We start from the raw sequence: 25,812 nt of genomic DNA, 5'->3' as shown, positions 1-25,812 counted from the left end.
TAGAGCAAGATCTGTTAAAACAAACAAACAGTCTCACAATGATTGTCAGCAAGAGGAGCATCAGTGTACCAGTTGAATCCAAAGCAATGTTGCAGGCTTACATTTCACTCACTCCTAAATCACAGGACATAGGAATGAGAATCACTGCTAATGTGCAAGTCTAATCTCTAAAGTGTCATTAAACTGCTTATTAAGAAAAGGTCCAAGGCACAATATTAATAATTTTGCAATCCAACATCAGCATTAATCCCTAGGTCCTGTTTTTCCCACTCAGAAGTGTGAACAACCTTTTTTTTATCATGATAGTTTTTCCCTAAGTGTGAAGAATTAATTGTCCTTTTGCAATGGGTACAATTTCATTTCATTTAGACAACAAAACAGCTTGATGAAAGTGAGGACTGCAGATGCTGGAGATTAGAGTCGAGAGAGTGTGGCGCTGGAAAAGCACAGCAGGTCAGGCAGCATCCAAGGAGCAGGAAAATCGACGTTTTGGGCAAAAGCTCTTCATCAGGAATTCCTGAAGTGCTTTGGCCTGAAATGTCGATTTTCCTTCTCCTTGGATGCTGCTGGACCTGCTGTGCTTTTCCAGCACCACACACTCGAGATAAAACAGCTTGTGTTACATAACATATCACATGAAGTACTGGCGGTCTCGCCTACACATGCAGAGTAGCTGTGCAGCTGCTAACACAAGGCAATGGTTTTAATGCATCTACAAAGATTTATTCCAGTAAGTATTTATACCAATGAGAAGTTATTTTTAAAATTGGTTTACAATTTCATTTGAATATTAACCAGAGGAATGCTTCATAAGCACATGTGCAATGTTGCTACATGTAACATGTAACCTCATAACCTTTAAAAAGTATTTGGTTGAGCACGTGAAATATCATAACGGTTAAGGCTATGGGCCTAGTGTAGAAAGTGGGACTAATGTAAGCGTAGTGTACTTTTGGTGGTACAAACTCAACTGGCAAAAGGGCTTCTTCTATACTGTATGATTTCATGTAATAATCCTGCAGCTTATCTGTACATATCATTCTCACAGAACAAACTGGGAAGAGTTTAACTTCTATCAAAAGAAATATAATGGGACAAGTTTACTTGCATGTACAAGTTGGACTGAAAGAGTCATACAGAATGGAAACATACCTATGTTGTTCCAGCGGATGCAACGAGCCAATTCTTCCATCATTTGAGGCAAAAGAAACGCTTATCATTTAAACAAATTTTTTTAACTGAGTAGTTAATGAGTATAAATATTAAGATCATGTCATCACCTTTGTCTTATGATCAATGTGAAATCCATTAGTTGCTTCGAAAATACTGCAGTGTGGGTCTTCAACTCATTATCTACTTCTGTTCTGAAGGTTACTATTGAATCTGTATGCAGCAATCTATCAGGTGGTGGATTCCAAATTGTAACCACTTGTTGATAATAGGGTTTTTCCCTTAAGTTGTTGCCAGTTATTTTACCAAATCAGCATTTGGATCAGGGAGCAGAGAACAGATCATTTTTATTTACTCTGTTCAAATTCTAAATTATTTTGTCTTTATAAAATTCTCTCATAACTTCTCTGCTTTAAGGAGAACAACAGACTCTCCAGTTGATCAAACTAGTCTCTGATCTTCAAACCATTCTTGGATACGTCTTTTGTATTCTCTCCAAAGCCGCCACATGCTTCCTGAAGTATGATGCCCAGTATTGGACAAAATATTTCACCTGGCTCTGGAATAGTGTTTTAATGCAGAATTAGCATAACATCCAGCATAACAACCTGGTGTTGTACACCCGAGTCCAACACCGGCATCTCCAAATCCTGCCTTTGAGTTGGGAGCTTGGTAAGGGGTTAAGATAAAGGAATTAAAGAATTGTCTGAAAAGCTCAATAAATCTACTTAATTCAGCCTAAATCCCAGTGGTCTTACAATCCCACTAAACTATAACAAATTTCTATACCATGGTACGTTCAACTGAAAAGTAGAGTCTGCACGTTGCACTGTCCTATATACATTTCAACTTCTCTGGAAAAAGCTTTTACTTGGATATCTGGAATGAACCTGGGCAAGAAATCTACAAGTGGCTAATGCTTCTTTTAGAAACCATAAGATCATAAAGCATAGGAGCAAAATAGCCATTTGGCCTGTTGAGTCTGATCATGGCTGGCATGTTTCTCAACCCCATTCTCCTGACTTATCCCCATAATCCTTGATCCCTTTAATCAATCAAGAACCTATACATATTGGTATTAAATGTACACAATGACCTGGTCTCCACAGCCTTCTATGGCAATGAGTTCTACAGATTTACCTCCCTCTGGCCAAGCCAATGAAGAGTTAGGCCTTTTTCTGATTAACATTTGGCAAACTAAGATATTAGAGTTTCAGTATCCAAAGGAGAAGATTTTAATTTGTCTAAGGCATCAACTGGTTCTGTTGAAACTAGGGGCTCCAGGTAAAAGATGGACAACATACCAGCGCATAAAGCAAATAGAAATCAGGTCCCAACCCATCAAGGTAACCTTAAATATGGATAAACAGAGAGAGAAAGAAGGCCACACTCATATATAGAAGTCATAGAAGCTGGGCAGCAATAATTCCCCCCGTCCAAGGGATGACCAATTTGCCAAAATTGTTGCTTAAATGTAAAATATTTTTAAAAATGATAAACATCCATAACTAAAGTCAGTTCCAATGTAGATTGCAAGTTCCTACTGACATTTGTGAGTAGTGTACCATATTCACAAATAATTCAACATAAAGAAAAAATTGTGGGATAGAGGGGTTCTAGAACAAATGCCATGAATAATTCCCTCTAGCTACTTGGAGAATGAGAAGAGATGACAAACATAAATGGAGCCGATTCACAGTTTCCAATTCTTCTATGTGTGTATTGGCTTGACCTCTTGGTGCAGACACTGTGGATTGAGGAAGATGGAGGATGATTAAAAAAGTAAGAGATTTTAAAATAAATTCCCTGCTGTGGTTAAGCAGTTGAGAATAAGGAGCAACAGTGAAAGAAGAGACATTAAAGACGACTTATCAGTGCTATCAATTTAAATAGCTTCTGGTACAAACTTTTTTTTGTCAGTTAGATCTCCAATTACAATCGGATTGTAATGTGTTACTTGGGCAGCAGCCAAATATCTGCAATAGCTGCATACAGGCTACCAGATTTAACAGAACACAATTGCTGAATAATGCTGAAAACCTGACTTTGTGATGTCATCATCTTTATTGGATACTACATAATTAATTGACCCAAATTAAGATTGTAGAAAATTCACAGTTAAACATCAGTTTTGGAAATACATACTATATTTGCACATGCATCAATAATTAAGCTCATGTAAAATTCAATCCATAACTTTTGTACAAAAAGCTATAATTTCTCATACACCTCATTTCAAGGTTCACTGCAGCTTTTCAGGGATCAAAGTCCAAAGTTTTCAGAACCAAACTACTCACAGCGATGTACTGATGAGATTCATTGTAAATGCATTAATAATCATGGAAATGAGTACCAGTAAAGAAATGATAAAAACATGTAGAAAAGTTTAATTTTTGTTTTCTCTAAATTATTGAAGTGATCAGATGATGAATGAGAATTTTTGTTGTTGTTGGTTTTCATTTTATTTTATTATGATGTTTTGCTTTGGATTTGACTTGAGCCCAAATCAAGCACACAGATCAACTCTGTGAAAACATTTCCTACTCAAACATTGCTCCTGTAGTTCGTTACCTAAAAGCATTGTTGTCAAAAATTTGACATTTATACAAGTTTCTGCAGTGTGACTTATGTTAGGGCAATCTCAAAATGTGATTGATACAGAGTTCTACTCTGCACATTAGTTAGGTAATGGTGTCTGAAAGTTACAGCAGTACACCATATTGCTGTTCTTCTGGGAAGGTATAAATAAAGATGGTTCAATGTTGATGAGCTGAGCACATAGTCTTATGTAGCACAACACAACAACAGTTACGTTAATGCAAATCTACCAACTTGATTTCAGCAGGTTTCCTCAGATCTGTCAGCCAGCTAAAAACTTCAGGCAATGCATTTTATTTTGAGAGGATGAAAACAAAACCATGATTAATCCATTTGAAACACTCCTTTGAGGGGCATAAACAACATTTTTGGAGAATGCTATGCTCCAAACTACCTTGCCCTGCCAAATGGAGAATGACAAATGGAGAGTGTGCTTGAAGTATATAAACTCTTAAAATTCCTCAGAGCCTTTGAGAAGGCAAATACTGAGAGTTTCCCCTGGTGGAAGAGTCTAATACAAAGGTCCGTTGTCTTGGGATAAGTTAGGACTGAGATGAGATGCTTCTTCACTCAGAAGGCTTTAAATCATTGGAATTCTCTACTACTGGAGGTCTGTGAATGCTCAGTCAGTCATTTAATATATTCAAGATTGAACACAACAAATTTTGGGGGATTACAGGAATCAAGGGTATGGGAATCAGGTGGAAAGTAAGTGGGACCATGTGGACTAACTCTATGCCTAATTATGTTATGTAAGCCTCTATATGAGGGAAGAAAAGAAGGAAATTGGAAGGAATAAAAATATACTTTTCAAATTTTTTTTTAAAGTCAGCCACTACCAATAAGGAGTTTACCCTTTTTTAGTTGAGCTTACTGAATTTCAATGCAGCATAAAGTATTTGTCTTGCTAAGAATGTAAGTATTTATAAATCATGCCTTTACCACACATTTCAGCCCAGACATAAAACTGAAAAAAAGCTGAACAGAGAGACAACATAAAAGATGATAAATGCATTTATTTTCAAAAAAACCAAAATCACAGCCTTGTTGGTGCTTCAGGGCTGCTGGAGAAATCTTATTTTACTTGATCCCATGAGGACTGCTGCAGATCGAATATCTGAGATTTTATACAACAAAAGATTTTTCTTTCAAAAAATAAAAGCAAAATACTGTGGAGATAAACACTTGAATTTAAAACAGCAGAAAAAAAAATGAAAAAACAGCAGCTTTTTTTGAAAACAGTAAAGCATGGTGGAGAACTGAAGAACATTGTCAATTGTTCATCAAAAAAGGAACCATGACTTCCTGTTCTAAAACGTCTACTAATAAATAGAAGGGACACATCCTAGTGCTTGCTGTCAATTAATAACATTTAGCTGTAAAACACAGAAGACTCCTTAATTGGATAACTTTGCTCAGTAATGGCTTATAATTAATTGTAAATGTCAAGACGGAACATCCTTTCAAGCAGAGAATATTGCCTGCAGAAAACACTGAAGCACAGAACTTGGAAGGCTCTCACCTTTCTGCTGGGCTGTCAGGTTCAATATATGCAATCAATGGTGGAGAAGACAAGGTCTCTGTTGCAAAGACACCACCCTGGAGCTGAATTCCAAACCCTACGATCGGGTCACTGGTCAGGACTACTTCTGCTGTCTCAGTGTGAACAATCTGGCCTGCAAGACCAACCGTACTGGAGGCTAAAGATACTGTAAAAGATGGACATTGGGGAAGCATCATTTTCAGGTCACTAAACAGAACAGAATTCCACTCACACTGTGCCTCTAGGCTGGTCATCGTCTTCACAAGTTTCACAGATTATGTGCTGCATCTATCAATGTGACTGGCAAAAGAAGCACATTAGTTACAAAATATCCAGTTCATTCAAACAGTGAATTTCTACAAAGGTAAAAAACAGAAACAGACCATCCAGCTCAACCAGTTGTTATTATTCTTCCAAGTGAGCAAAAAGATCTCAACACATTCCCATTGTTCTGTCTGTCTTTCCGTCATGCTACAATTCACAGCTCTCAGTTTTTACTGGGGTATCCTTTCTGATGCTTCGAAAACAGTGTATTACTGGATTGGAGCTGGTCAACCCAATCCAATTGTGTTATAGATGTTTTTGTTTCACTTCTTGTCAAGAAGTTAATCAATTGGCTCGTAAATCCTTTCCAAATACAATCTCCAAAACTGCTATAAAAGTAAAAATAAAAAATTTGTCTCACTGATATGTCTTTGAAATACATAGTAGCAGGATAGTAAATCAGCTGTGCACAGTTGCACTGAGGGCAGAACAAGCAAATTTGATACATTTATTTCTTGCCTGTGTAGACTTTATGTCAAATTGCTCCTGATAGTTGGATAAACAAACAAAAACCCGCAAGAAATAAATTCAATTAAATTACATTAAAAGGATAAAAGTTTAAAATTCATCAACTGAACACTGACATATTTTTGTCTGCACAATATGTTTTCCCCTATGATTCACCAGCAATTTTTACACAGGAACCTGCCACATACAGGAGCTCTTGTAGTCTTTCTTTTTCATTTTTCTTCTCATTAGTGTTCCTCGTGGGCTTGTTGGATACAAGTTGCGAGGTAGGGTCCCCATATTCAGGGAACTCAGACTATATGCACTCATGGAGGTAGGAGAGAATGATGTCGACACCAGAGCAGCTAGAGAAACAAATGAAGATAAATTGAGCATTATCTCCATAGGACACAAAAAAACACAACTGTTATTTCTTTTTAATCCAGTTGCTTACATACCTTGACCTTCACCTCCTATAATCTCCTAAATTTACCTGCATTGTGGGTATAATACTTGCCTAAAGTATTTCCGTTCTAAAATGTTGACTATAAGGTTAGGGCAGCAACATGGTTTTGAAGGAAAGATCAACAATGATCTTATTGGCTGTCATTAGCAGACTCAATGGGCCTCATGCTCTCCTTCTATTTCTGAATAGATGCTTTCTTTTTCTTTCACTAAACCTATTTGTTTTGCCTTTAGTATTCCTTCACTCATCTCTTCAATTCAGCAATAAGGCAGAATATGAGTACATTTAGCTGGTGAACAGAGCAGGCAGATTCCAGGCTTGGCCATTACAATGTGGAGTTAGTCAAACCTAAAAAAGTGACAGTAATGTAGTAATTTGTTTAAGTACTTTGAAGTTAGGGAATGGAAATTTGGCCAGGTTGCCAAATTACAACTGAGTTAATCCTACTGGTGATACAAGTATAGATGCCAAGTGATAACCGTATTACCACTGTGGGGATGCCTTCAGCGGTCAATGCTCACACATGATTAATAGCCACTTAAATGTATTTGTTGCCATAGCCTTATCAGATCATTGGACTGCTCGCTCATTAGAGAGAGAGAAAAGACAAATAGTGGTTTAATCAGAGGGTCATTATGCCTCAGGCAAGGGGTGATGTTGAGAAGTAGAATCCTTCATGGTGACCTCGGCCAGAGTAGGAATTGCACCACCCTACTGGCATCACTTTGTAACTCAAATCAGCTGTCCAGCCCGCTGAGCTATCTGAACCACAAGTCACTTGAGTCGTGCTGCAGAGTCTACAGTATAATAGAACAACCCATTGAGAGAAGTGGGTACTGCAGATGCTGGAGATTAGAGTGGTGCTGGAAAAGCACAGCAGGTTGACGTTTCGGGCCTGCTCCTTGGATACTGCCTGACCTGCTATGCTTTTCTAGCACCACTCTAACCTCTACCCATTGGGAGTCAACCCAGCAAAGTTGTTCAGACAAGGAAGGAATGAAATTGCAGAGATGCCAACCACAATGTTCCAAATTTCCCCAGATACATGGGGTGTTGCTAGAGGACTGGAGAATTGCAAATATTACACCCTCGACCAAAGAGGAGAAATATGAACCTGGCAGTTACAGGTCAGCTATCTGATAGTGGGGAGTTTTGTACAAACCATAGTCCATGCTTGCCCAAGTGGCTTTTAATTTTCTCCTGGATTAAGTAAAGGAGAGCCAGCATGGACTTGTTGGATGAAAATCACACTTCAGTAACTTTTGATAAGGGCAGTGCAGCTGATGTTATGCAAAAGAAATTTTAAAGATTTTTTGCTGAATTACCACACAATAGGTTTGATTGAAAAACTGCAGCTCATGGAATAAAAGGGACAACAGCAAGGATACAAGGGGGCATAGCTTTAAATTAAGGGGGGGTAGGTATAGGACAGATGTTAGGGGTAGGTTCTTTACTCAGCGAGTCGTGAGTTCATGGAATGCCCTGCCAGTAGCAGTGGTGGACTCTCCCTCATTATGGGCATTTAAGTGGGCATTGGATAGGCATATGGAGGATAGTGGGCTAGTGTAGGTTAGGTGGGCTTGGATCGGCGCAACATCGAGGGCCGAAGGGCCTGTACTGCGCTGTATTCTTCTATGTTCTATGTATGATACAAAAGTAGCTGGAAAACAGAGTTGTTCCACATTACTGTTTTTCAAACGGAGGTGTTCCCAGGACTCAGTACGAGGACCATTGTCTTTTTTTCAAAACATATTAATGCTTTTGACCTGAAGGTATTGGGCAGAATTTCAAAATTCACAAGCAACTCAAAATGTGCAAATTTAGTAACAGCAAGAAAGATAGCAAGAGGTTTCAAGGGAATATATGTCAGGTATATGTTTGTATTGAAGTCTGGTGAACTGCACAGATCTACAGCATATAAATTCAATATACAAAAGTACAGTGTGAATTATTTTAATTGAATGAGGAAAGACAAATACAACACATGCTGAATGGACAGAAAATCATGAGGGGCATGAATAGCCAAGGTCTTTTCCTCAGGGTAGGGGAGTCCAGAACTGGAGGGTGTAGGTTTAAGGTGGGAGGGGAAAGATTTAAATGGGACCTGAGGAACAACTTTTCCATACAGAGGGTGGTGCGTGTATGGAATGTGCTGCCAGAGGAGGCAGGTACAATGACATAATTTAAAAGTCATCTGGATGAGAAAGGTTTAGAGGGATATGAGCAAATGGGACTCGATCAGTTTGTGATATCTGGGTCGGCATGCACAAGTTGGACCGAAGAGTCTGTTTCCATGCCGTGCAACTCCATGATTGTTGACATTTGTGCAAAGACCTTTGTAGGTGGTAAGGGATGTTTACAAGGCAGTTAATGAAACATATGGAAACCTGGCCTCACAAATGGATGGATACAGTAAAAATAAAAAGACAAGATATTTTGCTTTACTGTTACAAGATACTCTTTGGTCCAAGCTGGAATAATTTTGAGAGGGTACAGAGAGATTTATTATTACGATTGAAAGAGATGAGGAATTACAATTATGTGGATAGATTGGAACAGCTGAGAGGAATCTGGTTAAAGTTGCTTAAAATGTGAAAGAGTTGGATGAAATAAATGCAAAGAAACAACTTTGAAATGCTGAAATGCCATTATCTAGAGAGTACAGACTTAAGATGATTGGCAAAGGACCCTGAAGCTACATGTGGAACATCCGTCTTACACAATGACTGGTTAGGATTTGGAATGCAATTAGTGGTGGGGTGGTGAAAACAGATTTCGCAGTAACCTTTAACGATAATTGGATCAATAGGTGAAGAAAAACAGACTGATTGGATTGCTTTTCGAAAGAGCCATTGCAGACTTGATTGGCTGAATGGTTTATTTCTGTATGTTATTTTACAGCTCCCTTGAGGGCTGGAGATGAGGTTATTGTCTAAAAGTGAATAAATATATCTGAAATAAAGGAAACCAATTTATATCTGCATTTAATTCATCAGCTTTTTTCCTCATGCTCCTGTAGGCCTACAGTAAGCAACCAATTTTTTTTTTACAATTTTGTCCTACTCCTTATTTCTGGTTTGCTTTTGATTTTTTGAGAACCTGTACTGAATTGTTACTTTTTAGACAGGGATTTAAACCTGTGATTATGTTTTAATTAAGTCAAACAATTATGCAATTATATGATCAAGAGTAACATTAGTAACAGTAGACTTAAGATCTCCCCCATCTCACATACTCATTCACAACTCTAACTTTGACTGAAGTATTGATTTTTCCATACTTGCTGCCACAGTCGCATTTGATAATTTCAAAAAAAAGGGGAACAGTTCCTATTTCTGGTATCCCAATGATCCTTGACCATGATAAGTCGATTCTCCTTCTCCTTTGATGCTGCTTGACCTGCTGCGCTTTTCTAGCAACACATTTTTAAGCTCTGACCCCCAGCATCTGAAGTCCTCACTTTCTCCCAGGATAATTAACAGCTTTACACATAAGGCAAAATTGATTATGTGAAGAAGGAGCTTGAGTCATAACTTAGTGAATGAAGTATGAGAGACACCAAACATGTAAAAGCAACTGAAGTTCTGCAAAGTCTGCTAGAAGACATTGATAGAGACTCCTGGTCGCCAGGCCTTAATTTTGGGAAAGTTTAAATAAGCATCTGCAAAGCTTGAATGGAGCCAGAAATTAGACTTAAGGAACAAAGCCTGTAGGGTTCATTGCAGCAGCCAGAGTTGTCCAGCCAACCACTGAAAGCTACAGAATAAAGTATGTTAACAAAGTAAGTGACCAGAGATTTCATCCTCATGTAAGGTTATGTACCAAGGATTATTTTGCCCTTGTATAGATTTGTTATGGGCTTACTTTTTGGGGATAATTTTGGAGATCAATTGCAAAAAGACCAATCTGGTGCTTTTTTTGGAAGATAATAATGCTGCCTTACTATCTTTCTACGTATGCAACGTTTTCCTTCTTTTATGAAGTTACGTTTTTCTTATTTCTTTTATTTCATTCTTTATAATTGTTCATAGGCATTCCATAAAAATTAAATTTTACTGCATTACGTACTGTGGAGACTCTCATTTCCACCAGGTTCAGAGATCAGCTCAGAATCTAAGCGAGACTCTGCTAGGAGTTTTCTCCTTATGGTCCTACTGGAATTGCTATCACTCATACTTAAACAATATGAATTCTTGAAAGTACATCTAACGCAAACAATGTTAAATCCTGATGCAATATATTGTGGTTATCCTGGAGAGTTATTACACTGACTACAGTTGTTGCCATGATAGTGCAATTGCTCTGGAATAGGCTTTGCTTCACAGGACATTACATCTATCTTTAGAAGAATGCAATGACAGATATTTCTGGATTCCACACCCATGAGATTTCACAGCATCGCAACCACTTCCAAGAAAACCACAATACATATATTACGTAAAATAACAGTTGTACATGCAATCAAACACAAAAACGTTACTCCATACTGAATATTTTATACTGATCCAAATGCATGCACACAAAGCATCAGATTAATGCTTTTAAAATTACTTTTCCTTTCTAAAATAAAACAATTTCATTCACTCCATTGGTTATGGTGTGATAATAAAGTATTAGTTTCATAAGATTTGGAGTAATTGGATAATCAGTAAGCATTTAACCAATGTTAACTTTTAAAAAGCTCTAATCCGTGCTTTCAGTTGACATGAGCTTCCAAACATACGCTAATCACCACTTCACATGCAAAGAATTGAAAGGTTTTGAAACCTTTCATGTGAAAGTCCTTTAAGTCTAAAAGCCATCACAGGAATGTTCAAAGTCAGCAAGTCTACTTTACTAAAGCTGCCTGCACTTTAGCCAGTCAGGGTGTTTTTTTTTTGAAAACATGAAAATCTAGATGTTCGTGCCATCTTGGATTAAAAAAAACAAAACAATGTGAAAGTCAAAAATTCATATTGTTAGCAAAGGGGTTGAAATGAACAATAAACCTTTATTATGCAATTCTTCTTGATCTATACATATTTTATACTAAGAGTTCCACCTTCAGGGCTGCTTTTGGAAAGCAACCAGCTATAGAAGTAATTCTGAGCTAACATTGATATCTTATTCCTTTTCAAGTTGGACTCAGGAGTTTTACTCTCTTCAGAATAAGAGGCAGTAATTGTAATGAGGTTGGCCAGGTGGACCTCATAGAATGAGTTCTCTGACTGGATCAGATTAACAGCCTCAATCACAAGCATTGGCTGACAGATAAGGAGTGTCAGACATCCTGTTCACTCTGAGAGCTGGTACAGAGAGGGCTGGATCAGTGTCAAGGACTCTCCATGTATAAATAAAGGCTGACTTGGTGACGGGATAATAGCCTCTGCAGAATTTTATTTCATTAGATTCAGGAATTTTAATGCTAAGCCAATAAATATTCGTGGGGTCCTATTGCTGGATAGGCAACCGGGTAGAGTAAAATTAACAATAGTTTTAACACTTCATAATTACCAGTTATCTGGTTAAGAAAATAGATATAGGGTACAGATGGCAATTGTACCACCCCTAATCAATTAGGTTGTTAAAACACTAAGTTTATATGTAAAATATAATTTATTCATTCACAGGATGTGAGCATTGTTATTTATTATTCATCTCTAATTGGCCTAAAATGGTAAGGAGCTACTTCTTTCACCACAATAGATACACCCACAGTTTTGAGAGATGGCGATCTCCAGGATTTTAACCTAGCAACAGTGAAAGAACAGTGACATAGTTCCAAGCCAGGACGGTGCGTGGTTTGGAGGGGAAGTTGCAGGTAATGGCGTTCCTATATATCTGCTGTGCCAGTCCTTTAAGATGGCATAGCTTGCGGGTTTTGAGGGAGTTGTTGAAGGAATCTTAGTGATTGGTTTCAGTCCTGCATGGTATGCACTATTGCCACAGTACACGAGTGGTTGACAAAAAGAGAGTGATTATGTTGGTGGATGCAACTCTCAGGCCCCTTCCCCCTCTACATTCCTAACAAAGGGCTTATGCCTGGAATGTCGACTCCCCTGCTCCTCGGATGCTCCCTGACCTGTAATGGTTTTTCCAGCACCATGGTTTTCGACTGTTGGCAAATGTAATGCCAACTGAGTGGGCTACGTTACCTTTCAGGGTGTTTTACTGGTGGTGGCTACTAGTTTAAAAAAAAAGGAAAAAAGTCACAGTGATTTTGGTGGGTGAGAAGATCACTCAGGGGTGCATAATAGCACTTCAGGATAGGGAAAAAAAGGCTGAGGAACTATTTCTGAGCAGTCTTGGAGCTGGGATGATGGGCCTCCAACAATAACAGCTATTTTCCTTTATGCCAGATGTGACTCCAACCAGTAGGGAGATTGCTCCCAATTCCCTTTGACTCCAGTTTTGTCACAGTCAAGGTAGTTCAGGAACTGATTGGTTTTATTGGAACCTGAACTAAGCATAAGTGAGCCCGTTATTGCAAGTGCTGCTAGGTAACGTTGTTGATGGCACTTTACTGACAAATGACTGATAGATGGTAACTGACTGGGTTGGATACACAAGACTGGTGAATATTCCGCCTTGCCAGGTGGATTCCAGTGTTGTAAATGTACTGGAACAGCTTGCCCAGGGGTGCAGGTGGATAAAATCCTTTGATGATATTGCCAGAATATTGTTGAGGCTTATAGCCTTAGCAATGTCTAACAGCTTCATCCATTTCTTTTTACTCACATGGAGTGCATCAAACTAGTTAAGGATCAACATCTACAATTTTGGGAACCTCAGTAGGTGGTCATTACGTCTCCACTCAGCATTTCTAGCACAGGATGCTTGCAGCTAGCCTACTAGGTTAGTTACATGGAGGTTGGTAAAAATTATTGGTTTGTATGCAACAGGAAAATTCAACAATAAAGAATATCAATAAAAGGAAAACCAACATTTATTCTGTACAAGAGGAGAGTTCTGACTGGTCAACAAGCGGACTCTGACTGGTAGTGGTGGTGTTATTAAGAATGCAGCAGCTAATAATGACTGATAGTGAACTGCCAGACTTTGTTTAGATTTGAAATCAGGCAGGTTGACTGATTAGTCAGAGCATTGCCCTAAGACAAGAACCAGTTAATGGCTGTCGACTAGTTTGATGAGATGTAACAGATGCAGTGTGTGTGGGCATGTTGTGTCTGTAAAGAACAAGGCCCTGAGCATGACAGTATGTGCAAGTGTTCTGCTCTGCAAGCCCAACTGACAATCCTAAATTGGTTGTCAGTGTCATTTTTATCCAGCAAATGCTGTCCAATTACAGAATCAAACCTAATGTTGGATACTGTGTTGCAAACACCCCTGTCTAATGGATAGGTACTATCAATACCTTGCTCGTTGAAAACAGCTGAAGGGATATATTGTTTGATATGATCTGCTAGTCTTGGGATGTACAGCCGATATAAATAGTATCATACTAGAACTGCAATTCGTATACCATAATATTCATTCGTGTGACTGGCAGAATGTCTTTTGACAGCATCCTGTCAGTTAGCGACAAACACTACCCATTTTGCCTTATGCTTCCAGAGTAACTGGAGATAGACTGGACAACTTTCAGGATGTTAAGTGATTGCATTTGGGGTTTTCATGAACTTGCATGATATGGAGTGAGTAGTTATCTGAGCAGGGTCACCATTGTCCTGCAGGATTGAGTTTGATATGACCTGTTTTAGGATCAAGCTTGCACAGTGAGCAAGTGGCTTGGACCTTATTTACGTGTCTATTGGTATGATCCAACTCACATGTGGAATGGTGGAAATCCCATTGTGTATACTGATCAGAGAAGATAGGCACACGATAGACCATTAATCTTTAACTAGGACATTAAAAAAAGAGCTCATTTGACTGTTCCATTTCAAATGGGAATTTGAGTGCAGGATGGAGCACATTAATACTTATTAAGAAATTCTTACATGCATCTGTGGAGTCAAACATAGCAAACATATACAAATATATGATCTACACATTGGAAATATGCAAAGGATAGGAGCTAAGGCGCCAGCTGAAGACACATTTCGCATAGCATCCAAAATTGTGAGAGAAAGCTGGATCTAACAGGAATTTCATAGCAACACCATTGAGCTAGGCAAATATACTGTCATTAAAATTTATGTAACTGATCCTCAACTGGTGAATCATCTCAAACAGCATATGATTCTGAAATTGGATAAAATTTACGAGATAATCTTGAATGTACAAAGAATTACACTGATAACTTAGGACTAGCAGTGCAGGTAAGAATTTCCTAATAAGTATTAGTATTGTTAGTGTCGTACATAATCTTGTACCAAAGCTACATATATTACTTATATTGCACAGGAACATGGTATTTCTGTCAGCACAGAACATCCACAGCCCATGCCTATTTCAGCACAACAAAACAGATGACAGCCATTCACTGGCCCATTTATCAGGATAATACCCTAACCATTTAAAGTCAATCCACTGGATTTAAAATCTAAATGAAGCCTGGAAGTTAACTATCAATTATCTTTAACTGTTGCATTTTCCCTGCCAATGCTATTACTAATCAGAGTCCATTTGCCAACTAATCAGTACTCTCTTCTCACACATTGTTTTTTTCCTTTATTGGTATTCTTGTGAATTGACCTGACAAATACAAAATGAAAAGCTTCAACATTGCTTTTTGAGTATTGCTGAAAAAACGTCAAGTTCTATACTATCAATTGACCATTTCTATAAAGTTGTTGACATTAACAGAAACAGAATCAGGAGGCTGCAGAAAGGGAGAAAATTGTAAAGAAAAAAAGACAAGGAAATCGGCAACCACAACGTTATGTTAAAACTCTTTTGAACTATTTGGCTTTTGGTTGAGTTTGATAGACAAATGAGTCAAGGGATTGGAGTAGCTGACAGCAATGTAGGGTTCAGACCATAAACAGATCAAATCTGCTTCTGTAGATTGTGGTGCAGGTTCAAAGCGCTAAATGATCTCATTCTGCACCTAAGTCAGGCTTTCTTAACTGAGTCACAACCAATTTTGGGGGCACCAGCCTAACCTTTGGCTTTGTGAGCACCTAATCAGCAATTGCTACCAAGGAGCTCTGAATGATTTAAAAGGGACTGTGCAGCTGTTCCTTTAAATCACTGGAGTTGTTTTTCATAGTGAGTGTGGTCTAACCACCCAATCATGGAGGGCTGAATCAGGATCAGAGAAATTCAATGGAAAGGTTGATTGCTTTTTAATTTGAAAGACAACATTTCTGCCACATTGTCCATTCCCTCAAACAGTTTTTGACCAGCTATCCTCACACACAAAGATCTCTTTACTTACCCACAGAAATGGGGGTTTGTACAAACCCCTCAGAAATACCTCAGTACCTGTCACCCTCACTCTCTTAGATCTGGGTTCTTGACAATTTGCCAGCACCATAAATGCACAGTCATTATAGGAAAAAGTTACAGAGGCATCGTCCCACTTTCTAAATAGTAAAACTCCTCAATGAAACCACTATTTAATTTGTTATAATTGTAGCATTCATTTCGTTTATTTGAATTAACATTTTCTTGATGATTTTGAGAGATGGCCTTTGACAAGGATAGACATTCATGCAAAATTGTTCATCAGACCCTCCACAAAGTGTGGGCCAATCAGGACATGAAAATCTGCTTTATGGTTCCTCCAGAGTCACTTTTGACTATTCCAGGAGAGTCTTGCTTTTCATATGTCTGATTAAGTTTGAGATGGTATTCATTTAAAACTGTCATTTAACAGAACCTAATTAATTCTTTTAGTTATAATCATCTTCAAATAAGAGCGTGTTGGCTTTGAATAATTCTGGTGTTCCATTTTCTAACCAGCTCATTTGTTTTATGTTAATTACAACTGGGCTTCAACAAAACCTGGATTTCTGCTACATGGTACTGATCACTATCAGTACCAGCCATCATTAAAACCGTTAGGAAGACAAGCTTAAATCGATTATGACCCCCACATCATGATTAAGCAAATTCAAATGGCTATTTTTAGTCAGGAGCCTTCACAAAAACATTACAGCACAAGAGGAGGCCATTCAGCCAAAGTGTATGCATTCTGGATCTCTGTACGAGAATTTCACTTATTCTGCCTTCTCCGTATAATCCCACACATTCTTCCTCCTCAAATAACAGTTTCACTCCTTTTTTAAAAATGTACTGGTTGGACTCACCTTTACCCCTTCTCAGGCAGTGTATTCTAGACATTACCCACTGTGAGAACATTTTGTTTTCATTGCCAGCATGACATTTTTTTGCCAATTACTTCAAATGTGTGCCCCTTAATTTTAAATCCTTTGAACAGATTTTCCCCATCTACTCTCGCCAGGCCTCTCAGTTTTGTATACATCTATCCCCTTAACCTTCTCATCTCCAAAGGAAGCTGTCCTAGCTTCTCTAATCCATCTTCATAATTGAAATTCCTTAGCCATGAACCATTCTCATGAATCTTTTCTGCACTCTCTTTAATTTCTTCATGAACTTCCTAAAGTGCAGCACCTAGAACTGAACGGAATATTCTCGTTGAAGTTGAACTAGTATACGAGGTCAATATAATCTCCTTGTTTCTGTACTCTATGGGCTTGTTAATAAAGCCTAGAGAACTGTATGCTTTATTAACTCCTCTCTCAACTTGTCCTGCTACATCCAGTGACTTATGTAATTGTATGCCTAGGTTCTTCTGCTGCTGCACTACATCCTTTTAAAGTTCTAGGGGTTTACAATATGATAAAATTTTTGATCATCTCCAAATTTTTGAAATTTTATGCTGAACACCACAGTTTCTGAAAACTACAATATGTATCAGGAAATGTACTGACCCTTAACTCCTGGGGAATTCCACTACAAACTTTTCTGCAGCCCAAAAAATATCCTTTTAATTGTCCTCATTGCTCCTATCACTCAGCCAATTTCACACCCTTTTATTTAATGTGCAAGAACCTTGCTCAGAAGTCTGTGGTGTGCCATTGAATTACATAGCTTTTGGAAATCCATGTATATAGCAATCAGCAGCATTCCCCTCTGTTACCTCTTCCTCCAAGAAACCCAAGCAAGATAATTGAACCAGATTTTTCCCTTGAGAAATCCATGCTTGGCTCACCTTAATTTAGTCCTGAATTGTTGTTTATAGTAATTTGGCAACTACTTATATACTCATTAATAAAATTGCATCTAACTGTGACTCATTTTTCAAGAAGACTACAGGGAGAAAGAAGCAAAGAATTTGACTAAAATTTCAACAGCAACTTTGGTTACTGGCACAAAGAACAGCTCGAACATGTTTTGCTTGGCTTGTATCATATGGTTAGTTTGTTAAGAACAGTATCATTTTTTAATACATCGTACATGCAGCAACTAGGATATGAGATCACAACAATATGTTCTGAGGCATTGATGAGCAGGGAATTTCTCTCAAAACAGAAGTTCTGAAAGGAGAGCAAGACTTGTTGGTGACTGGAGCATAGGTTAGAAGTGATGACACACTCAAAGCTCACTTGTCTGGCATATTCCAGAGACATTCTACTTCGCCAAACACATCATTTAAAATATTACTCAATAAACATTAAGAATAATGCTTCAGATTTTTCCAAGTTACAAAACTGTGAGTTTTAACACTGATCATCTCAGAGGAAAGAATATAACTAACTGAGAAGGTAGATAAGGTAAAGGGTTGTAGGGCTTTGCCAGTGTAGCTGCTCAGAGATGGTGAATGGAGCACAGATAACTCATCCCTCTCAATTCTTCCTTCTGCCCATGTTCTCTTTTTCATGTACTGAATATCTAGACCCTACTCAGCACCCACAAACTACAGGAAAGTGACATCAGCTATTCAACAGCATGAGCTAAATCAAACTTCTGTTTGATTCCAGCACTGTTGTGGTATTTGGTACGATTGCTCAAATTTCTGTGTCATCATACCCTTTAGGAGTTAAAATTCTCCATGCATTGCATGTAATGAAATCGTCAATGTTTTAGAAAATACATTTTAAGAGCTCTGTCTCATGTATCTCACAAAAAGAACTCTTCCCCACAACTTAGTATATACAATTTCTATCTTCTCTGGTTGCACACACAGTTAAATTAGTATGGATGGAAAAATTAGCATTTAAATTCTGATATATTGATCTAACCTTAGGTTGCTTCAATACTCTAGTCCAAGTGATATGAAGGTCAACAGTACAATAATTGCATTCTTAAGCAATAATGTTACAAGTTAATCTTCAAACATAGTTATCCATACAATGATGATCACTTTATTAGTGATATTCAATCCATGCAAACAGAACATGGGACAGAAAACTAATGAATAAAAGGACGGGAGGAAAAAAAAAGTGGAACATTACGAAGACTGTTTTGAGAAGAAGGTTGCTGGCATTTCAAGGCTGTCATCCTACATTGATCAGGGTGGTAGGTGTTATAGGGTTGGTAGGTGAGCAAGTTGCTGCTGTTGCTTCCACAAGTATCCCAGGCAAGTTGTCTGCTGCTCCTTTGAACCCTGACTGTCCACATGAAGGATGATGGGAATCGCACACAAAGAAGACAGAACAGAGCAGAAAAGAGGGAAAGACAACAGAATTATACAGATCGTAACATCTGACAGAAGAGAAAGCAGTTTTGAGTAGAAAGAATTATGATCTTTATCACCACCTATTGGAACAGCCTCTTTTAATTGACACATACATAGTGATTTGCAAACAGACCTTGCCCAGTCTCCTAAGGCAACTCTGGTTGGAGACTGCTGGAACGTCCAAAGAAATTGCTGATAATGGATGTTTACAGCATTTCTCAAACTTCCTTTTGTCTCTTAGGGTTATGCTGAAAGATACCCATGGATCCTCGAGGGTGGTACTCCATATTCAGTGGACCACACTTTTGAGAGGATGAAATTAATTTTCAAAAAGAAGTGTGTGTAGTAAGAGTGTAAGGCTGCACTATATGAAACCTTTCACTTCAATTTTCCCACACAACGTTTCCCATGCATATTCAAAGATACTCAAAATTAAATACTTGGCAAGATGAAGTGATTGATAAACTACATTTTGAAAGTTACCATCTTATATGGGTATATTTTCCTCCTTTTTCTCAAAAATGAGTTTAAATTTCTCATGTTTAATACTGCCAATTAAAATTGAGTGTTCATTCTAGCTAGTTTTATTCAAATGTGAATTTAAAAATAGGAATGACAGAAAAGGCTAATTACAGCATAGCTTAATAATGTAACATTCTCAAATAGATGACTGGAGCGTAACCTAAGACAAATTGCCTCCGCAAAAGGGCATTGAATGCTTTGGGTTTCTCCTGCAATAAGAGCTGCTAGAACCATTTTAGGGTGGCACGATAGCTCAGTGGTTAGCACTGCTGCCTCACAGCATCAGGGTCTCAGGTTCGATTCCAGCCTCGGGTGACTGTGTGTGGAGTTTGCACATTCTCCAAGTGTCTGCGTGGGTTTCTTCTGGGTGCTCCGGTTTCCTCCCAAAGTCCAAAGATGTGCAGGTTAGGTGAATTGGTCATGCTAAATTGGCCAGAGTGTTAGGTGCATTAGTTGGAGGGAAATGGGTCTGGGTGGGTTACTCTTTGGAGGGTCAGTGTGGACCTGTTGGGCCAAAGAGTCTGTTTCCCTGTGGAATCTTAAAAAAAACAAACAAACATTCACAGGAAACCCTTGAGACATTTCCTTATTGACTGTATGGCCGTCAGTCCAGCACAAAATATTTTGCTTTTCTGAAGAAATCATATTTAACTCTGATTGTCAACTTTTTTTTTTCCCTCTCTCTCGCAGATACTGCCAGACCAACTGAATACTTCCAGCACTTTCTGTTTTTATTTCAGACCTCCAACACCTGGAGGAGTTTGCTTTTACTGTTCATCCAGTTGTAATACAAGTTAAGGGCTTAGCCTATTAAAGATTCGATTCAAGCCTGCTCTACAGATAAAGGAATGGAGACTTATCGAGTCATAAAATTGTCCAGCATGGAAACACACCTTCGGTCCAACTCTTCCAGATATCCTAAATTAATCTGGTCCCATTTGCCAACATTTGTCCCATATCCCTCTAAACCCTTCCTAATCATTTACCCATCCAGATATCTTGTGTCAACTCCAACATTAACTGTTATTTAGCATCATCTTCCCCAACTTCAGTAGGTACTCTCAACAAAGAGATATGGCCTACAACATAAAGAAAATTCTGAAATGCTGAAATGAACAAACTTACTAGCTGATAAATCAGTCAGAGTTCATTCATCACATGGTGTAAACACTATACATTGCAATAGTGATAATACTTAAAAAGTGTTTGATTGGTTTTAATATATTTTGAGATATCCTGAGATCATGCAAGGTACTATAGAAATGAAAGTCTTTCTTTTAAATATTTTATGCATATCGTCCACATTTTTTAAAAAAGCCAACATTTGAGCTATTTTATTATTCACTTCTTTTCAGAATTCCACTCAGCACTACATTACCTAGTCGTGGCAGTTCATTGATTTGAGTGTATGGGCATCTCATTGATAATTTTTAAGAGTGACATCGAAAGCTTCATCCCCCAATATGTCCCGAGGGGCTGATGTGGTAGTTGTAAACAGCTCATACATTCAAATCGATGAACAGTTTCAACATAGTTGCTTGCTCAAATGTATAAATTGACAAGCTCTTAATATTGACCAACTACCAGAAAGGGTCAAAAAATGTTGGGACTGCCACTGGAAACCAAATTAAGCAGAACTTAACTGTATCCCTCTGAATCATTTGTTTACTTTTCAACATGAAGTGACAGCCGATGTATCCAAATCTAGATTTGTTTTTAACATGATTAGATTCCTTTATCATAGGTACTGGGTGGCAATTGTTAGATTGGATCCCCAACAGCAACTCAAGAATAAAACAAATAGACCTACTCATTCTCCCCATTTGTGTGTGGGTTCCCTCCCACAGTCCAAAAGATGTGCAGGTTAGATGAATTGGCCACACTAAGTTGCCCATAGTATCCAGGGATGTGTAAGCTAGATGGGGTAGCCATGGGAAATACAGGATTAAAGGGGAAAAGGCAGGGGAGTGGGTCTGGATAGTATGCTCTGCTCAGAGGGTTGGTGTGAACCAGATGGGCAAAATGGCCTGCTTCCACGCTGTAGGGATTATAGACTCTACCTCTATCGGGAGTGCCAAAATTAGATTTTCTTTCCCTGCCAATTCCACATTACTATGTGCAAAATTTTATTGCAAATGCCCCCTTTAGAGTGCTTATTCAGCATTTTCTCTCACCCCTGTTGTCATGGAGCAAGATGCATAGTAGTTTTTATTTTTTAGTCTGCTTCCGTTTACTGCTGATCTTGCTCAGCTACTCATCACATTAGCATTCTGGTCCACTTTAGAGTGAGAAAAATATACCCATTATTTTCCATAACCTCATTTCAGTTACATCAAACAAATAAAAAAGTTTACACACTATAATCTGCTGACGATGTCAGTAGCATCATTCAATGATTCTGCACTGTGAACTGGGAGTTATACTCAATGAGTAAGGCAAGAGCTGGGATGAACACAATCCAGCATCCACAATCTCTATAAGCATTGCTTCCCTGTGTGTGGGGAAATCGGTAAATCTGTTCTCATATTTAAAAGAATTGTGAAAAAAAAATGAACTTTATAAAATTACACCGAAAAATTTATTCCAGGCTGTCAACTATCAAATGATAAATCAAAAACCTGTGATTTCCAACTAATCTTTCACAATTGTACATCATTGAAGTTTGACTCAAAAAGGTACAAGTCTCACACCAGAATGGCTATTAGATGATGAAGATAAAAACCCAACAAGAATCTTAATTGTCAAAAAAAATCTTTAACTTAGAAGAATGTGTTAGTAATTTTGTGGATGGCACTAAAGTCAGTGGAGTTGTGAATAGTGCAGAAGGACGTTGCAGGTTACAGAGGGACATAGATAAGCTGCAGAGCTGGGCTGAGATGTGGCAAATGGAGTTTAATGCAGAAAAGGTGATTCACTTTGGACAGAGTAACAGGAATACAGAGTACTGGGCTAATGGTAAGATTCTTGTTAGTGTAGATGAGCAGAGAGATCTCGGTATCCATGTGCATAGATCCCTGAAAGTTGCCACCTCGGTTGACAGGGTTGTTCAGAAGGCATACGGTGCGTTAGCTTTCATTGGTAGAGGGATTGAGTTTTGGAACCATGAGGTCATGCTGCAGCTGCACAAAAAACTCTGGTGCGGCCACACTTGGAGTATTGCATACAGTTCTGGTCATTGCATTATAGAAAGGATGTGGAAGCATTGGATAGGGTGCAGGGGAGATTTACCACCATGTTGCCTGGTATGGAGGGATGGTCTTATGAGGAAAGATTGAGGGATTTAAAGCTATTTTTGTTAGAGAGAAGGTTGAGAGGTGACCTAATTGAGACATCGAAGATAATCAGAGGGTTAGATAGACTGGACAGTGCGAGCCTTTTTCCTCAGATGGCGATGACTATCGAGAAGGGGCATAGCTTTAAATTGAGGGATGATAGATATGAGACAGATGTCAGAGGTAGGTTCTTTACTCAGAGTAGTAAGGACACAGAATGCCCTGCCTGCAACAGTAGTAGACTCGCCAACCTTAAGGGCATTTAAATGGTCGTTGGATAAACATATGGATGATAATGGAATAGTGTAGATTAGATGGGCTTCAGATTGGTTTCAAAGGTTGGCGCAACATAGAGGACCAAAAGTCCAGTACTGGGCTGTAATGTTCCATGTTAGAGATACAATACAATCTCAGCAGGCTGAGAGAATAATGGAATATACATATGCATTTGCATTCCAAGAGTTACCCATGTCAAATATTCAAATTATAGGAAAACATCTATTTAAAACATAGTTCTTGGTATGTCTTTTAAAATGTACCTTTCTACTTGGGTTGAAATTCTTCTGAGATGGATGAATACCTGCTTTTCTTTACTTAACTTGTTAATGCAAGTAGATTCCAAATTGTCAATTAAATTTTCCTTGTTGTCTTATTGAAAGCTGAACTTAATTCTTTACAAAAGTGCAAACATCCATTGCATTGGACATCCATTGTTCCCATCTTCAGTTATGTTAGTACTTTCTATCAGTTCAGTGTTAGGCCTGGACTGATAGTATACTTAGGTTGCAAACTTGGTTCTCAATGATCTGCAGTACACCCACAACTTTTCAAAGCTCCAGGGACAATAGAGGAACATGTGTTTAAAAAAATGCGATCTTGTATATACCAAAATAGTTTTACAGACATGAATGCCACCTACAAATAAAACTGTTGGACATTCTCTATTAATTAGGAAAGTCTGCAGAAACCAGCAAACTATAGCTGCCCAGAATTCATAAAGCAACAAAAGCTCCTATATTGACAGTCACTAATGGGCTAACAAAATCATAGTCAGCAAAAAATTAATAAAAGTGAAAACAGAAGGGTGAAGGATTTGAAAACACAGTGTAGAAAATACTTTCAATGTATAATTTTTTTAAGACATTAGCTTCAGTTTTTCCACAGGATTGGCTAGACTATGTTTGACCTTGTATACAATTAGTGACACTCTGTAATAATAGGGTATGATCACTAACTTCCTAAGATTACACATTGAATCATTATAGTCAGCAATGAGGCGAGGGTTAGGACGAGAGATAGGTCCAATGTTTCAATAATTTTTACTCTATCTTATTGTAGCTTCAAATTTCTTTTTTGATTCCAAAGCATTCTCAAGACTCAAGGAGCTTAGACGATATTCCTAGAATTGACTTGTACAGATATACCCTACTAAAGAAAACAGAGCCCTTTGTACAGTATGAGGTGCATTGTTTCCAGAGGTACTGATGAAGCTCTGTTCTTTCAAATAAAAAAGGACATTCTTGTTTATAGAATTATTTTTAACTAGCAGAGTCAGGTCTGTGATCTATAGCAATGCTGTGAACTAAATAGCACATAAATGGGCATCAAAACCAGTTATTCGATAATCACCTCAAGCCAGACAATGAGAAATGTGCTAACTGAAAAGTTTTATTTCAACTGTCACTTGTTATTATGTGCACTTGAGCTGTCAACTTCTATTCCTATTCTCTTTAGGCAAAGTATTCACAAACCTACCGTGTTCCGGTCCCTTCAAAGCCAGTCGTGTTTGATGGTAAGGAAGCAGTTCTAGCTTGACTTGTTCAGAGGTACTGGCTAAAAGCTGAGTTGCTTCAGCTAACGTGCAATACTCCATGCTGGTGCCATCAATCGAAAGTATGTGATCTCCAACATGCAAAGCGCCACATCTGTGAATATACAAAACTTTTAGGTCACAGAAATAACTAACATAAAGTATAGTTAGGAAAAGCATTAAAAATGCTTGAAGAATTCTTCAATTATAAAGGAAGCTCTATATTTTCAAATGAAAATGCAACTTGCATTACACTACTTATTGTCAAAAATGCATAAGGTTTATTGCCAATCAGTTGACTGCTCTTTTGGATGCATTAAATGCAACAATAAAATAAGAACCAATAAAATCAGAACACTTTATAAAATTATAAAAGATGTACAATATAATATTTTTCTCCCTATCCTTTTGCCCACTATTTCTGTGGGAATAGCTAGTCTGAGTAAATTCGACCCCCAGCTATATAACTGTACCGGGGAGTTTATTGGTGTGAAGAATCACAGTGACATCCCTGTAAAATACAGCCTGCTAGAGCATGACTATAGGTAATACATAAGATGCATTTTCTTAACAAATTATTTATAACAGTAAAGTGAAATGCAAAACTAATTTATAATAGCACAACATGGAATAATTAACATCACAAACTTTCCAAATACAATTGCCACAAAATTAGAGATATTTCCACACTGAGCACATTTCACAATTTACAAATCAGATAGAAATATATTCATATTCAGTAGAATATTGTTAAAAATCTTTTTGCAATAAAGTATGATGTTTTCCTTTAATACACCACAAATTCTAGCTGAATAAATAATTGCAGATGAGACTATTACAGTAACTTTTCATTTGGAATAATTTGCGTGTCAGATTTTATGTAATATGGATCAACTTTTGCAAAATCAAACATACGAGACATTGAAAATAAGCCATGAAAGTGGATGTCTTATGTCAACAATATAAACTATAGGCAAAATCTTCCACTCTGGAGTCTCAGTTTGAAGTTGGAACTTCTGTTGAGTAGCAGATGAAGATGTTCCAATTGATGACGGGATTGAGACAGCAGGG

At 38.0% G+C, this 25,812-nt stretch overlaps 1 protein-coding gene across 7 annotated transcripts in view; it reads right to left on the bottom strand.

Annotated features, from left to right (window-relative positions):
- Positions 1-25,812, bottom strand: part of grip1 (glutamate receptor interacting protein 1) — a 458,656-nt gene that overhangs the window by 76,800 nt on the left and 356,044 nt on the right. For 4 of the 7 annotated variants that reach the window (XM_043709637.1, XM_043709635.1, XM_043709636.1 and 1 more), the window contains exons 9-12: positions 24,687-24,856; positions 18,914-19,069; positions 6,292-6,447; positions 5,291-5,477 (exon numbers count right to left, since the gene is read on the bottom strand). In XM_043709637.1, coding sequence (XP_043565572.1) covers positions 5,291-5,477; positions 6,292-6,447; positions 18,914-19,069; positions 24,687-24,856 — 669 coding nt within the window. The remainder of the gene's footprint in view (positions 1-5,290; positions 5,478-6,291; positions 6,448-18,913; positions 19,070-24,686; positions 24,857-25,812) is intronic. The other 3 variants (XM_043709639.1, XM_043709640.1, XM_043709634.1) reach the window with 2 other exon arrangements.

This window comes from Chiloscyllium plagiosum, chromosome 19 (assembly GCF_004010195.1).
Source record: "Chiloscyllium plagiosum isolate BGI_BamShark_2017 chromosome 19, ASM401019v2, whole genome shotgun sequence".
NCBI lineage: Eukaryota > Metazoa > Chordata > Chondrichthyes > Orectolobiformes > Hemiscylliidae > Chiloscyllium > Chiloscyllium plagiosum.
The sequence above is the reverse complement of the archived record's forward strand: the minus strand, read 5'-3'. Positions and strand labels throughout refer to the sequence as shown.